Raw genomic sequence first — 15,389 nt, 5'->3', positions numbered from 1 at the left:
GCGCCGGGGCGGGGCGCGCGCCGCCGCAGGGCCCGCCCCTTGCCCCGCCCTCCCCCCCCCTCACAGCGGGGCCTGAGGGCACCGGGCCCGGGGCTGGGCGGGGAACGGGGGTCGCACGGCGGCACCGGCACCGGGGGCCCGCGGGGAACGGCCCTGGGCCCCTCTGAGCGCCCGAGAGAGCCCCGCGCTCCTTCCCGCCGTCACCGGAGCGGCTCCCCCCGGCTCCCGACGGCGGCCGGCCTTCGGGGGCATCCCGCCAGCTCTTGAGGTGGCGAAGGGCGGATTTTCATGGGGAAAGGGCTGTCGTGGCACTGTGGATGGCCTCGTGAAGCAGGTACGGGAGGAGCTGGTCCTGCCTGGGATTGGAACAGGATATAACAGAGAGAATCCCGAGCGGTTTGGGTGGGGAGGAACCTTCAGGATCATCCAGTGCCACCCCTGCCATGGCAGGGACAGCTTCCACTGGCCTTGGACACTGCCAGGGATGTGCATCCTGTGCCAGGGCTTCCCCACCCTCACAGGGCAGAGTTCCTTCCCGAGATTCCATCTAACCCTGTCCTCTGGCAGTCTGAAGCCATTCCTCCTTGTCCATCCCTCCTGCTCCTTCTCTGAACTATTTACCGACAAAATTAAAAATGCTGGCGGTTATTTCCTTTTCCTTTTGCCCAGGCTGCAAGTGCACGTGCAAAGATATGGGAAAAAAAAATCAGAATTTGGGAGAGGCGAAGTGTGGAATGTCAATGAAATATTTATTGCTTCTGCTAACAGGTTTTTCCTGCATCTGGGAATTAGGACTCTGGGTGGTTAATGGAAGGAATCAGCATGTGGGATCTGGTTCCTGCTGTTCCCAGGAAAGGTGGTGCCTCTGCAGGGTAAGAATGCTGTCCTGAAGGCTGCAGCTTGCCGTGGACTTCAGATATTTCAGTGCTGAGGGTCTTCCTGTTACGCCTCTGGCATGGGAGTGAAAAAATACTCATGAGGAACATGAAAAATCCGTGGGGTCTTGCACGATTTTCAGACCACGGCTTTAGTGACACAACATCTCCTGGCTGAGCTGAGCTGAAGCCACAGCCCCCTGATGGCTGCTGGAGGGAGCAGTGACGGGAAAAGCCTTTTTTTCTGAAGTCTGCTCCAGTGGTTTCCAGCTCAGCAGAGCCCTGAAGGTGCCACCAGCCCGTGGCTGCTCCGTGGCACCTGTGAAACGGCTCCAAAGGCTCTCAGCTCAGCTCCCAACCTCCTTGTCACTCCAGGTGGATACTCTGGAATGAACTAAGTGCTCACACGCTGCTCCTCGGAGGTTTCAGCGAATGAGGCAATTTTCATTTGCTGTTTGAAGTTATTCGCTGATAATTTCTGCTCTAACTTCAGCCCAGTGCAGGAGTGCGGGCTGAGCCCCAGGTGAAACAAGAGTTTTGGGGCAGCTGTGCCCAGCAAACCCAGAGGCCACACGCAGAGAAATCAGCGGGGGCATTATCAGGCCTCTCTCCCTGCGCCTGGTGGGATTTCTCGGCGCCGTTGGGTGGAGTTTTTTGTGGCATCGGCGTTTTCTGCCTCGGACACACGGTGGCGGTGGAAATCACCTTTTCCTCCGTGCTCGGTAAGCACACGTGGTGTGTGCCCCCGACAATGGAAGGATGAAACATTTCTGTTCAGCCCCAAATAACCGCTGACGTTTCCCAGGGGCCGAGGCTCCAGAGAATCCAGGACGCTTTCTCATAAGCACTGATAGTATTTAAATGAAGATGTTTATGTTTAAAACAGGAGCCAGTGGAGCCTCGAGGGCCGGTGTTTTGCTTTAAAAAGCGATCTGACCTTTCTCTCTGTTCCTTGGCTGCCAGGACACGAGTGGTGCCAGGCTGGCAGTGTCAGCGACCCCCTCACCCGGGATGATCTGTCCTGTGTTTGCACTGGGGGTGTCATCAGAGCCTGGTCAGGAGAGGTGGAACCAGCACTTGGCATCACGAGAGGTAAAAACATTTCCCCTGTGTGTTTTGGAGTTTATTAACTAAGGCTAAACTTCCTTTTTTTTTTTTTTTTTGAGAGAACGCAGTGGCACGAGTTCACAGTGCACATGCTTGGAAGTCATGGAATGAGAGTAAATAACCGTGTCCAGTTTTGGAGCAGGACAAGGAAATGTCAGGTGCATTTACCACCCCTCCTCCAAAGCAGAACGTGGTTATGATTCAAACATTTAAAAGAAAACCGTTGGGAAGTGTGTCTGAACCCTGTGAGACAATTAAAACGCAGATTATTCCTGCCCAGACTTGAATCCCGGGATCATTATGTTGGAAAAGAGCTCCCAGATCATCGAGTCCAACCTGGCTTGTCACCCAGCCCAGAGCACTGCGTGCCACATCCAGGCATTCCTTGGACAGCTCCAGGGGTGGGCACTCCACCACTGTCAGTAGTTTAACTTCATGGAATCTCCTCACTTGGAAGGGACCCACGAGGATCAGCCTCACTTTCCTCCAGCTGATCATTCCACGCGCCCTCAGCCTCTCCTCACAGCCTTCCCCTCCAGCCCCTTCGCCATCTTCATAGCCAAAAAAAAAGCTCCTTCCAAATCCGTGCTGGGTTTTTTTGAGGTTAATGTCTTTAACTCGCTCTTTTCCACGTGTCCATGCCTCTCTTTGCCCTTGAATGGAGGAGTTGCTGCAGGATTTCAGTGTGTGAAGCAATCCCTCCCCCAGCAGTGTTTGGACAGTGTTTGTACCTGGATGGATGCGCTGGGCTGGGCGGACAGGCAGAGTGCAGGTGCAGGTTTTAGCAGGCCTGGAGCTCTGGGAGCAGCAGCCAGGATGAACTCAGCAGCTGTTGTAACCTCCTGGTTTGGTAAGTTCTGCATGTAGTTATTATCAGTGATTTGGGACCGGCCCCTCAGCAAGCCAAGCACTCCCCCTCACTTCTGCAGCAGCTGGGATTTAGCACTGGAGACCATTAACTAACACCAAAAACATTCTCTTCAGCTCCTTCATGAATCCTCAGAGGAGGATTCTTCATGTGCAAGACACATCTATATCTATGTATTAATGTCTACAGAGGTATAAATACAAGTGTCCATGCCCAGATTTTCCAGATTTAGTCCAAGTGGATGTGAGAATATGGTCTGTTCCCCCAATAATTTTATTAACTACGAACCCCCAAATTGGATTTTCTGGGTATTTCTTGCCTGCAGTGGGAAACCCATCCCACCACTTGCAGTTTCCTGCAGTCTCACACCTTCTAAGCACTGCCTTGGTGGAAATAATCTGTATTTGGGAACAGTGGATCCCACTTGTGTGCAGATCCTTGGGGTCCGTGGCACCTCCAGCAGGATCAGCCTGTGCAGGTCACCAGATCCAGCAGCATTAGCGTTTAAACTTGTGCTACTCGTTCCATTTGAATTTCAGCAAGCCTGTAACGGCGCAGAGTTCAAATAAAACACAAAAACGTGAAAAAAAGCTAGAGGGGTAGTTCTTTAAACCATTGTCCGTCGGCTGAACAAGCAGCTGAAGGTCAAAGACAAGCAGGAGGGGCAGTGGCAGTGCCCTGCTTTGCTGTGCCCTCACCACCTGTTATCAGCTCTGTCCTCCCCGCCTGTGCCAAGGCGGGGACAGGCCGGTGGGGACAGGCCGGTGGGGACAGGCCGGTGTCCCCGAGCCAAGCGGCACGGGGCAGCGTCCAGACCCTGCTGCCGTGTCTGCAGTGCCACCTGCACAGCAAAGTTCTTCCTCGTGTTCAGGTGGAACTTTCTGTGCATCGCTTCCTGCCCGTTTTCTCTTGTGCTGTTGCTGGGCGCCACCGAGAAGAACCTGGTCCAGCTCGGCCCCCCAGCCACAGATACCGATGGGCATTGGCGAGGTCCCTTCGGTCACCTCGTGTCCAGGCTGGGCTGGCCCAGCCCTCTCGGAGGGCTTCCCTCCCAGGAGCAGTGCTCCTGTCCCGGCGGTCCCGGGATTCCCGGCTGTCCCGGGGGTCCCGGCTGTCCCAGGTGTTCCGGGGTCACGGGGGATCCCGGCAGCCCAGGCTGTCCCGGCTGTCCCGGGGGTCCCAGGTGTCTCGGCGCTCCCGGGGGTCTCGGGGGTCCCAGGTGTCCTAGGGGCCCTGGCGGTCCCGGGGGTCCCGGGGATCCCAGGTATCCCGGCGGTCCCGGGGATCGCGGGGGTCCCGGGGATCCCAGGTGTCCCGGGGGGTCCCGGCGGTCTCGGGGGTCCCGGGGTCCCAGGTGTCCCGGGGGTCCCGGCGGTCTCGGGGGTCCCGGGGGTCGCGGGTTCGAGCCCGGGCTCGGCCCCGCCCGGCGCTCAGACCACGGGCATCGCCCCACGGGCCCCGCCCCCGCCGCGCCTCCCCATTGGTCACGCCCCCCGCCGCGGCCCGGGCGGCAGCCAATGGGAGCGGCGCGGGGCGGGGCGCGCGCGGGGCGGGGCGCGCGCGGGGCCCGACCCGAGGTAACCCCGATCACACCACCGGGGGGCGGGGCCGGGGCGGGGCCGCGCGGGGCGCGGGGCGGGGCCGGGGCGGGGCCGCGCGGGGAGCGCCAGGCCGGGGGCCCGCGGCGCCTCCGCTGCACCGGCACCGTGAGGTGAGGGCGGGGCCGCGCCGGGACAGCGCCGGGGCAGCGCGGGGGGCTCGCGGCACCGGGCTGGGCTGGGCTGGGCTGGGCTGGGCTGGGCGGGGCCGGCCGCGCCATGCCGTGCCGGGCGGGCGGGACCCGGCCGGGCGCCGCGCCGGCGGGAGGCGGCCGGGCCGTGCCGTGCCATGCCGAGCCGTGCCGTGATGGCGCCACACCGAGCCGAGCCGGGGACGGGCGGGGGTCTCCCGGGCCGGAGCCGCCCCTGCCCGCCGCAGGAGCCGCCGCCCGGTTCCCTGCCGGTACCACGCGCTCCGTCCGCGCCAGCGCGGGCGGCGGTGCCGCCGGTCCCGTCGCTCGCGTGGCCTCGGCGGTTCCCCGGTACCCTGAAGGAGCAGCACGTGGGCGGCACCGAGCGCCCCGCGGCTGGAGCCCGGGGCATCCCTCCTCCGTCTCATCCTTCTGCTGTCCCCGGGGGGAATTTCGGCTTCCTGGGGAACAGTTTGGGTCTGGTTCTGCCCAGGGGCTGCGAGCAGCCCTGGGATGCTCAGAACCGGTGGAGTTTTAAAAGCAGATTGGCAGGGAAAAACCAAATTGTTGTTCTTGCCCTTCCGTTCTCCTAAATATTCTTGAAGAAGTTTGAAATGAGAAGAAGTACTGTGTTAGAAAGTGTCTGAAGCGTGAGTGGAGTCTGTTCCAGTTTAGCAGGCAGGAAATATTCAGCAAACTGTTTAAGTGATGCCAAAATCTCTCAAAGACAGTGGGATTCAGACAGTCTCGAGTGTTTCAGCAAACTGGGATAGCTGTAAATACAGGCTCTGACTTTGGTCTCTAGAGGTTTGGGCTGGATAATGGGAAACAGTTCTTCCCTGCAGGATGCTGGGCACTGCCCAGGCTCCCCAGGGCTCCAGGAATGTTTGGACATTGCTCCAGGGGTGCCCAGGGTGGGATTTTGGGGTGTCTGTGCAGGACTGGGAGCTGGACTGGATGATCCCTGTGGGTCCCTTCCAGCTCAGGATGTTCCGTGATTTTTTCATTCTGCATCCACAGGTGGAAAGTTCTAGGCAGTTGTTTTTCTCCTAATATCCAGCCTAACCCTGCCCTGGCACAGCTCCAGCTGCTCCTTCGGGTCACAGGGAGCAGAAATCCCCCCGGTGAGTGTCCCCTCAGTCTCCTCCAGCTGAACAAACCCTCAGCTGCTCCTCGTGAGGCCCCTCCAGGCCCTTCCCCATGCTGGTGTCCCTCCTTCGGGCACTCTCCAGCAGCTTTGGCTCTTTCTCCGCCCCAGCAGTGGATGTGGAGCTGCTGAGGAGCCTCTGGTGCAGCAGCTCTGGGGGTGTTTGGTTCTCTTTTGGGCCGGGGATGAGGCAATGCCCAATGATTAACCAGGAGGCAGGCTCAGGTGGGGCAGGCTCAGTGCTGCCGTGGGGGCGTTAAAACGGCGTGGCCAGGGAGGCACCGAGGGTGTTCAGAGCTGGGGACCCTCTGTGCAGCAACCTCCCTTCTCTCCCGAGCTGGAACTCCCCCCCCAGCCCTGGTACAGGTGAGCACGCTCGTGGCTTTTACTCTATTTTAATTTGGTTTTGCCTTTCTTGCTCCGTTGTTTCCCGTGCTTCTCCACGGATTTGTGTGAGAGCACAAATCCATTTCATCACTTTAAAGTGGTTCGCACTGATCAGCAGTGCCACAGCTCTAATCAGGAGACGTTTGAATACAACTGGTTTTATTAATTTCCTTTTCATGTACCGTATCAATATGGTAAAAGCGTTACTCTGATTCTTTGAAAGAGCCCACTGAAATACTGATGTTCTCTTCAGTTGTGGATTTGTCTTTGGAACGGGGTGCTTTAGAGAAAAATAGGAAACTTTAATTTCCACCTGTTGTTGCACGAGTTTCATGTCTGGGTGTATTTTTACAGTATTAAAAGTGATTTTAAAGTGAAGCTTTTAAAGTCTGGTGTTCTCACAAGCGCATTTCATGGTCAAGCCAAAGATGTGACTAATGGTAGCAGCAGAGCTGGGCAGGAGTGAAGTGGGGTTTTGTTTTGCCTCAGGCAAAACCAGGCACTTTCTGGGTTTGGGCTGCAGAGTTTTGGACACGATTTGGGGTTTTAAATGCCTGGGCACCTGGGAGCTGATTTCCCTGGGAGGAGGGAGCCCAGCAAGGCTCAGTCTGGGTAGATCCAGCTGTGCCTAAAAGTGTTCCTGCATCCTCAGTGCTGTTACCTGGCCTTGCATCACCACAGGACTGAGCTCTCAGTCTTCATCCTTCCACCAGCTGCAGGTTTTTCTCAGTCTCTGCAGAAGTTACCTGTTGGACAGGCTGCTGGCACCTGCAGAAGGGAGCGTGGGGGCTGTGCACAGCTGAGGATCTGGATGATTTTGGGTTGTGGGGTCTAGTTCAGCATTATTGAGATAAACACTACACGTGCAGTGCTTTGTGGCAGGTGTAGTGTTTATCTTGGTGCTCAGCTGAATTCGAGGTGCTTGTGTAAAAATGGAGCTGTGGCAGTTGCATTTCAGAGAGCCAATACAATATGCAGAAGTGCATAAATATATTTCTTTATTTATATGTATAGCATAGCTCTTTATTTGTATATATGCAACGTACCTCTGTGTTTACATATATCTATATGTGTATAGATAGTACAAGTATATTTATAAAATTTACCTATGGGTATAGATAACATAAGTGTATTTTTGTGTATGTCATACACCTCTATATTTATACAGAATTCACCTCTGCAGTTGTATATATATAAAATTTACCCTTATATTTCTGTATCTGCAATATACCTGTTTACATTGCACAGCCTTGTGTATTTCACTCACAGCACTGAAATCCAGAGCCTTCAGTGAGGAGATCTCTGAGAAAGTCCCTGTGTAATTTAGCCCCAGACAATGCTGAAATTAATTTAAATATGAACGAGGACTCTCGGTGTGCTGAGAACAAGCCAAGCTTATCACTCCAGCACAACGCTGATTGCACAACCCCAGCAGAACTCCTGCCTGTGGGACTGGCTCCCAGGGTTTGGAAGTGCCTTGGGAAGTGGACCTGAGTGGGGTTTCATGGATAACAACTGGGTTTTTTGGGAGCTGAATTGGACAAACAAGGTGTTGGAGTGAAGTTGTGTGAGCGTGGCAGTGCCTGGCCTCGAGTGGATTGTTGCTCATGGAACACCTCCCTTCCTGTTCCTCATCTTCCCAAAAAAAAAAAATCCTTGAAACTTGCTTATTAATATATTAGTTATTGAAATTAGACAATGTTTTCTTCAATGAAGTGAGGTTGAAGTTAGCTTGGCTGCATCCCAGCCTCTTTGGCGCTGGTGGTTGTGCCAACAGTAAATCTGTCTGCATGAAAAACTTTAGGAGAGATCTGGTGCCAGGATAAATATCCATGTAAATACTGTCTGCATCTTTGTATGCAACAAACAAAATTGGATTTGTGCTGCCTGAGCACCTCAGCTGAAGGAATCTCCCTGCATGGTTTAGCTTGCACATTGCAGGTGGACAGGGAAACTTCCTGGTCATGCTTCCCCTTCTCATCTCTACCCTCAAAAAAGATTATTTTTAATGCTTTTAATGTCCATGTCAGACAGATATTTGTGGCTTTTCAGTTGTAAAATGGTTAATGATGCCTCTGTCAAATTAAGTGCCCGTGGCCACAGGGCAACTGGAGTTTGTGGGAGGAGTGATGTCAACATGGGATTTGATCTAAATAATTCAGTCGGGTACATCCGTGGCAAAAGTGCATGAGCCAGTTGGATGAGTTCTTAGTTCTGTCACTGATGGAAAGCAGGAGGGTGGTGTTCAGGGATTGCTCTGGCTATAAGTGCTCGTCTGGGCCCTCATGAGGGTGTCCCATCTGTGTGGCTCCATGGGCCAGGTTGAGAGGTGCCGCGTTCCCGTCGGGCTGACGGTGCTGCATCCGTGGGCTCGGCCTAGCGGGGCTGTAATTACCTGATGAGGTAATTACACTCCTTGGGGTTCAGCTGGAATCAGCCAGCAGGTGCAGAAGGTGGCAGAAAAGGTTTGCTACGAGTAGGTAGTGCTGGCACAACCCGTTGCTCCTGGCAGGCAGGACGGTCAGGGCTCTTGGAAAAGTCCAGAAGGACAGACCTGCACGAGGTGCCACGGCTGGACTTGGGCACTGCAGGTTTAGCTCCTGGGTTAATCTGTACCTGGAGCAAGCAAGCCAGCCCCTGGTGTGCCTCTGGCTTTTTTCGGGATGGTTTTGATGGTGTAAACAGGAAAACACACGTGAAATATGCTTCATTATAACCCTAATGTTTACTTCCTAATTCTTTTCTTTTCCAGTTCGTTTTGGAAGTGGCTCAGTGCTCAGATTGCACGGATATCAGGAGGTTAGTGCACTCCTCGTTTCCTAATGATGTGTTTCCAGCTGGGTGTAGGTGTCATGGAAGTGCAGCAAAGTCAGGCAGAGCAGGGGGTATCAGATGTTTATTCCCCACCTTTGTGCTGTGGGGTGTTCCTTTGTTTTCCACGTCTCATGGCTCGCTCTCAGTTGAAATTATTTTTTTGACTTTTAAGAATATGCTTTCATTCCCCACTGGAATACTGGAACAGACCCATCCCTGGAAGTGTCCAAGGCCAGGAGCTGCCTGGACTGGTGGAAGGTGTCCCTGCCCATAGCAGGGGATGGGATGAGATGAGATTTAAGGTCCCTTCCAACCCAAACCAGTCAGGGATTCTCTGATCCTGTGAATTTTGATACTCGCAGTCCCCTGCCTTTGTCTATAGGTTTTGGGCCTGGTGTGTGGGGTTATTTTGGTGGAATTTTTTTTTTTTTTTCCTTTGAGAGACTCCTGCAGCTTTGTGTGAGGTTCTGCAGCTTGTGAATCTCTTGTTCAAGCAGGGAAGTCAGCGCCTAGAGCAGAGCTGTTTTTGATCCCGGACTCAGGGTTCAGCTCCGACCTTTTAACATTGCATTTCCCATCAGTGAGCCTTGCTCTGCCCTCCAGGGGCAGGCGTTCACCTGGGGTTTGGTTTTCTCCTTCCTTTTGCAGTGTTGAGAGCCCAGTTTGGGGAAGCCATGGAGGAGTCTTCCGAAGCCAGCAAAGCCGCGGACGCGAACGCTCACTCGCGCTTCATCATCGGCTCCGTGTCCGAGGACAACTCGGAGGATGAGACCAGCTCCTTGGTGAAGCTGGACCTGCTGGAGGAGAAGGAGAGGTCTTTGTCACCTGCGTCCGTCTGCTCCGATTCCCTCTCGGACCTGGGGCTTCCCAACGCTCAGGATGGCCCGGCCAGCCACATGAGGTATGGAGAAATACTTAAATAGAAGTTCTTCGTTAAATAAAATAGCTAATAAAAGTTCTCCAGTCTTTTTACCCTGTCGATTCCAAAGATAATCCAAAGGTTCAGCTTTATACTCGTATTTGGCTTCAAGTGTTTTTGCTGTGCCAAGACTTGCTTTGGCATTCTATTTCTAAATGACCTCTTGTATGATTATCTGTATCAAACCCTTCCGTTTTCCTTTGCTTTTAGTGAAATATTTGTGCCTAAGTTCCTTAAGCACCTTGCCTGTCTTGTCCTGGCTTTTGGAAAATGGAAGTGTCTTCACTGAGATATTTCAAGTTTTCACCTGTGTGTGGTTTTGCTGGGCCATGTTTGTGGAGAGCAAGAACAATATTTGCTTAATAACAATCCTTGCATGGGATTTGCTGCTTTCAGTGTAGCCAGAGAATTGGCAGTGGGTAGGATCAGTGGCTCCATACTAGGGAGTTTTCTGGTTTGGACAGGGAAAATGATGATGGTTGTAGTAAAGACTGGAGTCCTGCAATGTGGTGATAAACCAAGATTTAACGAGGTTGCTGCTGCCTGAGCTCAGGGTTGGTCTCAGGGCTGCCCCACTCGTGATTCTCTGTGAAGGAGCCATCAGCTGGGCTTTTGGGGTCGTGGTGATGGTGTTTCCTCGTCCAAAGGCCCCTTTATTTTTCCAGTAGTGGGATGTGCCTGTTGGATTTTCCCTGTTGTACTCTGGGCACTTCTCACGTGCAGATCAGTTTCTCAGTGCCTGATCAGTCTGGCTTCACCCTCCCGTGTATCCTTCATTTGTTTGCCATATTCCAGGAGGTCTGCTTTTTCTGCCTGTGCCTTCCCATTCCAGGAACACCCAGGACAGTGTGGATCCCACTCCAGTTTTTACTGGACAATCCCTCACTGCCTTTGCTTTGTTGCTTTTGAAGGAATGCTTGATTCCAGAGGTAGATATTTACCCAGCCAGCTAATCCTTGTCCTTGTGTTTTACTGGTTTCTCTGCTTGTGCAGGCTAAGGAATTGTAATCTCTCCTTTTTTTGGTGTTTCCCTTCCCATTTCAGGGAGAAGCCTCTGGGAACACACAGTCCCAAACTCTCAGGTCGGGGCAGAAAGGGGACATTGCTCTGTGCTTGACAGAGCTGTTGTGGTCAGGCTGCTGGGCATGTTCAGCCAGCTGGCACTTGCACAACTGATGCAAAACCTTAAAGCAAATTTACAGAGGGTTGCCTTTCCAGAGCCTGCCAGTTGCAATGATTTGGCAGCAAAAAAAGGTGAATTTGAAGCAGGAAACTGTAACTATATATTCTATAGGAACGGAAGAAATTGGATGAGCACCTAACCACAAGTGTGTAAATGGACAATAGCAGAGCAAGGAACTTGTAGGACAGTGTCTGGCACCAGAGTGCAGTAGGTGTGCAACCTTGGGCACCTCTGTTGTAACCTGCTTACTTTGGCAGTCCCTCTGGGGAGCACTTGACTTTTGAGTTAAATTGGAGAGAAATGCCAATTCAAATAAAAAATTACAGCATTATGGGCTGTTTTCCTAAGATAAACTCAGATGGGTTGAAATACTTTTCAGGATGGTTGTCCCTTTCATCAGGAGATTTCTAAATCGTGTTTACAGATGGAGAAACTGAGGCAAAGACAACAGCAAAGACAAGTTCAACAACTTGCCTGGAGTCACTCCGTGACAGTCAGTTAATGGAACAGAGGTGCTCTTGCTTCCAGCTTCCTTTTGGTGCTCACAAAGGTACCACACTTTGTCAAGTGATAAAGGGGAATTCACAGGCAGCTCTGTACACTTTGACACGAGGTGCAGGTCCAAGGGTGCATATCTTCTGGAAGAAGTTGCCAAAAACCTTTCCACTTGCTGCTGATTTTCCCACAGGGTTTAAGCAGAGGTGGCTCGTGTTTGGGGTGAGGGGGCTTTGCTGCAGAGCAGTCCTCAGGGAGCAATTAGGATTAAAATGCAGGATTTACTCAGCTGCCAGAGGGTTTGTGCGGGCACGTTGGTGTGACCTTATTGATCTTGTGAGGTGTTTATGATGTTGCTAAAGACACTCTTGCTGGGACAGGTTGTGCACTCTGGGCTCTCCTGCCCCTGGAGGTCCACGGAGACCTTCAGGCATGCCAGCTGGCTGCTGCTCTGGAGGGTTAAAAGTTAACTTTAATGGGTCATCAGTGCCCAAAATTTGGTGTGAGGGGACAGTAACCACACAGAGTGAGTGTTCAGAGGGTCTTTGTTGCATTTTGCACCTTTCAGTAATAAACCCAAGCCTGCCAATTTTTTCTGCCTGTCTTGTCTCTGAGTTCAGAAGTTTCCATCAGCACTTCCAGGCAGTCCTGCTGGGATACAGTTTTCCTTGAAGTGAGCTGTTACAGAGTTGCTGTGCTCCTTTCTGAAGTTTAAGTGGCAGATGAAGTAAACTCCTCCATAAATGCCGCTTGGAAAGTACTTTGAGCCCATCTGTTTTGTTTAATAAATTGTTGTTGATTATTGCTAAATTTAATTTCTAGGTTCTGAGGCGGTATCTTGTATCAAATTCTTGTTTAAAATAGATCAAAACCTGGATGTCTTCTGGTATTTGTACATCAGGGCTCTGGTTTCATAAGCAGTGACATGGGTGCACAGAGTCACCTGACAATCCACTTGTATCAGCTGAAAGCCAAATTTTTGGATGGAGTTCAGCTGTTACCTCATATGAAACCCACAGAGTTTAGCTCCTTGCTCCGAACACTGGTTGGACTTCTCAGTGTCTCAGTAAATTATGGAGATGCTTAAGCAGAACTAATCATCTGCTAAAGGAAATTTGGCCAAATGCCTCAATTTTAGCCTGGACAGCAGTGGTTGAGCATGCCCAGCCTGGCACTGGGACAAGGTGCCTGCTTAGAAACCAGCCCTAGAGTGACTGCACAGAGCCCTGGGCGTAATGAAAGATCCTTTTGAGCCTCTTCTGAATCGAAAAAAAAATTCCTTTGCAGCCCAGCAGGTCGTGGCTGGGAGGTTGCACTGTGGAGCATTGATGCTGTGGAGCTGTTGGTGCTGCTGTGGTTTTGGCCCAGCTGTGGGCAGGGAGGCACAAATGTCCTGTGGGGTCTGCGGGGCCGCTGCCGCCTCCGGGGCTGCTCCACAAGGGATTTCTCCTCTGCTGCATGGAGTCCTCGCTGATCCAGGCTGTCTGCAGGGTCCTGATCCCCCCTCTGGCTCTGCCTGTGCTGTGCTGGAGGTTCTGTGTGGGGTGATTTGTGAGGCAGGAACACCTTCCTCTATCCCAACCTGGATTCCAGGGATGGGGCAGCCACAGCTTCTCTGAGCAGCCCGTGCCAAGCCCTCACCACCCTCACAGGGAAGAATTTCTGCCTAATTTCTAATCTAAACCTGCCCTCCTTCAGCTTAAGGTCATGAACTTCAGCCACCTGGAGTGAAAAGCTGACTTCCTCCTCTCTCTGTTGAAAGAGAAGGAGGTGCTTTGGGCTGCTGGCTGTGCCTGGCTGTACTGATAACGTGGGAATTCCACGTGGGAATGACAGCTCCTTCCTTCCCTGAAAGCTGCTCTGCTCCCTGAACAAACACACTGTATAGCCCTGCTTGCCTCTCAGAAGCTGTATTCTTATTTTGGTGTTATTTTACTCCCTTTAGCCTCAGGTAACAGAGGAAATGTCCTCTCTAAATCCAGTCATTTGTTGGGAGACTCTGCAGAGATTCCCTGGCTGAGACACCCAGCGTGACAGCATCTCCCACGTGCTCACTTACCTGATCCTTCTAACTGAGAGATAACCAAACTCTTACTCTGGTAAATTCAATGTGAGACTCCCCCACCTACCCCCAGCTGGTGTGGAAAGGTCCATTCTGGTGTTCCTGCAGATCAGATCTGTCCAGCACCTGGACTTTGCCAAAGAGCACGGCGAGGGCTCCCTGCCAGGGGCTCCAATTCCTCTCCACTCTGCTGCACAGCTCTCTTGTGCTGCTGCTGCTGCTGTTGTTGTTCACTTTTATCTTGGTGCCAGGGCTTGACCTGGAGGGCTGTTTGCTGCTCCAGGAACATGTGGAGTTTTATACTTCATGAGGATGGAAAAGTAAAGTTCTTTTGGTACTTCGTCAGTTTAGGAACTGGAGTGTGGATGTTAATTTGGTTTAAACTTGGCTGTTTATTTGGATTGATGTTTGGATTCAGTGGGTGTTTTGAGTGTCAGGGTGTTGCTTTGGGACTTGCAAGGAAGCTCAGTGATTTGGGCTGTGTGTCCTGGGAATGGTCCTGTTCCCAATGGCAGGTAAACAGCCAGGTGTGTGGTTAGGAAAAGGAACTTCTGGCAAACTGTTGGCACTTGGTTATTTGGGAGGAAACCTGGCAGCTTGTACCCATTTGGGCTCTGTAAAAATTCCATCTTTAGGCTAAAGACCTGCCTGGACTGGAATTCTGTGTTAGCATGGAAGGGAAGTTAATTTGCCTGGAAGTGCAGAGAGGACTGGTTTTGTTCTGTGCTGCATCCTTTATTTAATTCCCTGAAATCCTGAGGCTCAGTTCACTGTCAGAGCTGAGTCAAGTTTCATTTGTTTTGACCTCTAGGTGAAGCCCTGGTTTTGGCAGTGTCTGTGTTCAAGCCAATTCTGGCTCTTTAAAACATGGGCAGAACTATCTTTGACAGGGTGCAGATTGCTGCCTCCTGGTGCCCGAGGCATGGGGAACCATTTATTCCAGCTGTGGAGTTCTGCACCCCTTGCTGGACAGCATTTCTGCTTGTTCCTCCCCTCTGCCTTCCTGTGAGATCAGATGCAAGGGCAGAGCTAAAACTGGAGCAGATCTTAGGGAGGCTTCAGCTGCCTGAGCCTTATGGCCCGGGTGGAATTGTATTCTCATCATATTTACAAAACACAGAGCCCAAATGGATGGGGAGAGCTGCCCTCTGCACACCCTTCCCAGGCCAGATCCAGAGGGAGACAATGCCCAGCCCTTTCTCTGGGGAGTGTGTGTGTGTGTGTGTGTGTGCTGCAGGCTGCTCCAGGCTGCCTTCCACCCGGGCCAGCTCATGCATCCCTGGAGCACACGGAGCCTCGCTGCAGCCCTGGCATGTGGCAGTGCTGGGATCACCTCCTGGCTGGGATGTGCCTCAGGTACGTGTCCCTCAGGAATGGCTTTTCCTGGGAAAAGCGGCAGAGGAGCAGGCACAGCCTTTCCCTTTGTGTGCCAGAGCCGAGCAGGGCTGGCTTCTGAGGGGTGGAGGGCTTTGGGGAGCCCTGCCTGCAGGAAATGAGCCCTGTGGGGTGTGTGTGTGTGTGTTGGGTGGGCAGCCCTGCATCCCTGACACATCCTTGTGCAGCTTCTTTTTTGTGGGGATGCTGCAGCAAACCGTGGCCATTGATTTCTCAGCAGCGAATTCAGCTGGCAGAGTATTTTTAACCAATGCTGAAGCTGCTCCTCTGGGTGTGCTCCTCCAGCAGCAAATCGTGGCCATTTCTCTCCCAGCAGTGGATTCAGCACAAGGCACAGGGAATGGTGGAAGGCACAGGGAATGGTTCTGACAGTGCCACATTAAGCTGTGTGTGGATTTGTTTCCTTGC

General features: G+C 52.7%; 1 protein-coding gene and 1 long non-coding RNA gene across 9 annotated transcripts in view; both read left to right on the top strand.

The window, feature by feature from the left end:
- Window positions 1–40: 40 nt before the first annotated feature.
- Window positions 41–3,075, top strand: LOC128798181 (uncharacterized). The gene is made up of 4 exons (XR_008434349.1): window positions 41–334; window positions 769–872; window positions 1,839–1,967; window positions 2,042–3,075. It is a non-coding gene; the product is annotated as an uncharacterized LOC128798181 (long non-coding RNA).
- Window positions 3,076–4,509: 1,434 nt separating this feature from the next.
- ACACA (acetyl-CoA carboxylase alpha) overlaps window positions 4,510–15,389 on the top strand; it is a 100,496-nt gene continuing 89,616 nt past the window's right edge. For 2 of the 8 annotated variants that reach the window (XM_053961471.1, XM_053961470.1), the window contains exons 1-4: window positions 4,510–4,561; window positions 5,600–5,703; window positions 8,866–8,912; window positions 9,576–9,828. In XM_053961471.1, the coding sequence (XP_053817446.1) occupies window positions 9,602–9,828 (227 nt within the window). In that variant the 5' untranslated portion in view covers window positions 4,510–4,561; window positions 5,600–5,703; window positions 8,866–8,912; window positions 9,576–9,601. Of the gene's footprint in view, window positions 4,562–5,599; window positions 5,704–6,011; window positions 6,093–8,865; window positions 8,913–9,575; window positions 9,829–15,389 lie in introns of those variants that run through there. The other 6 variants (XM_053961464.1, XM_053961463.1, XM_053961466.1 and 3 more) reach the window with 4 other exon arrangements.

Source organism: Vidua chalybeata, chromosome 20, assembly GCF_026979565.1.
Source record: "Vidua chalybeata isolate OUT-0048 chromosome 20, bVidCha1 merged haplotype, whole genome shotgun sequence".
Classification (NCBI taxonomy): Eukaryota; Metazoa; Chordata; class Aves; order Passeriformes; family Viduidae; genus Vidua; species Vidua chalybeata.
This window is presented reverse-complemented; position numbering and strand designations above follow the sequence as displayed.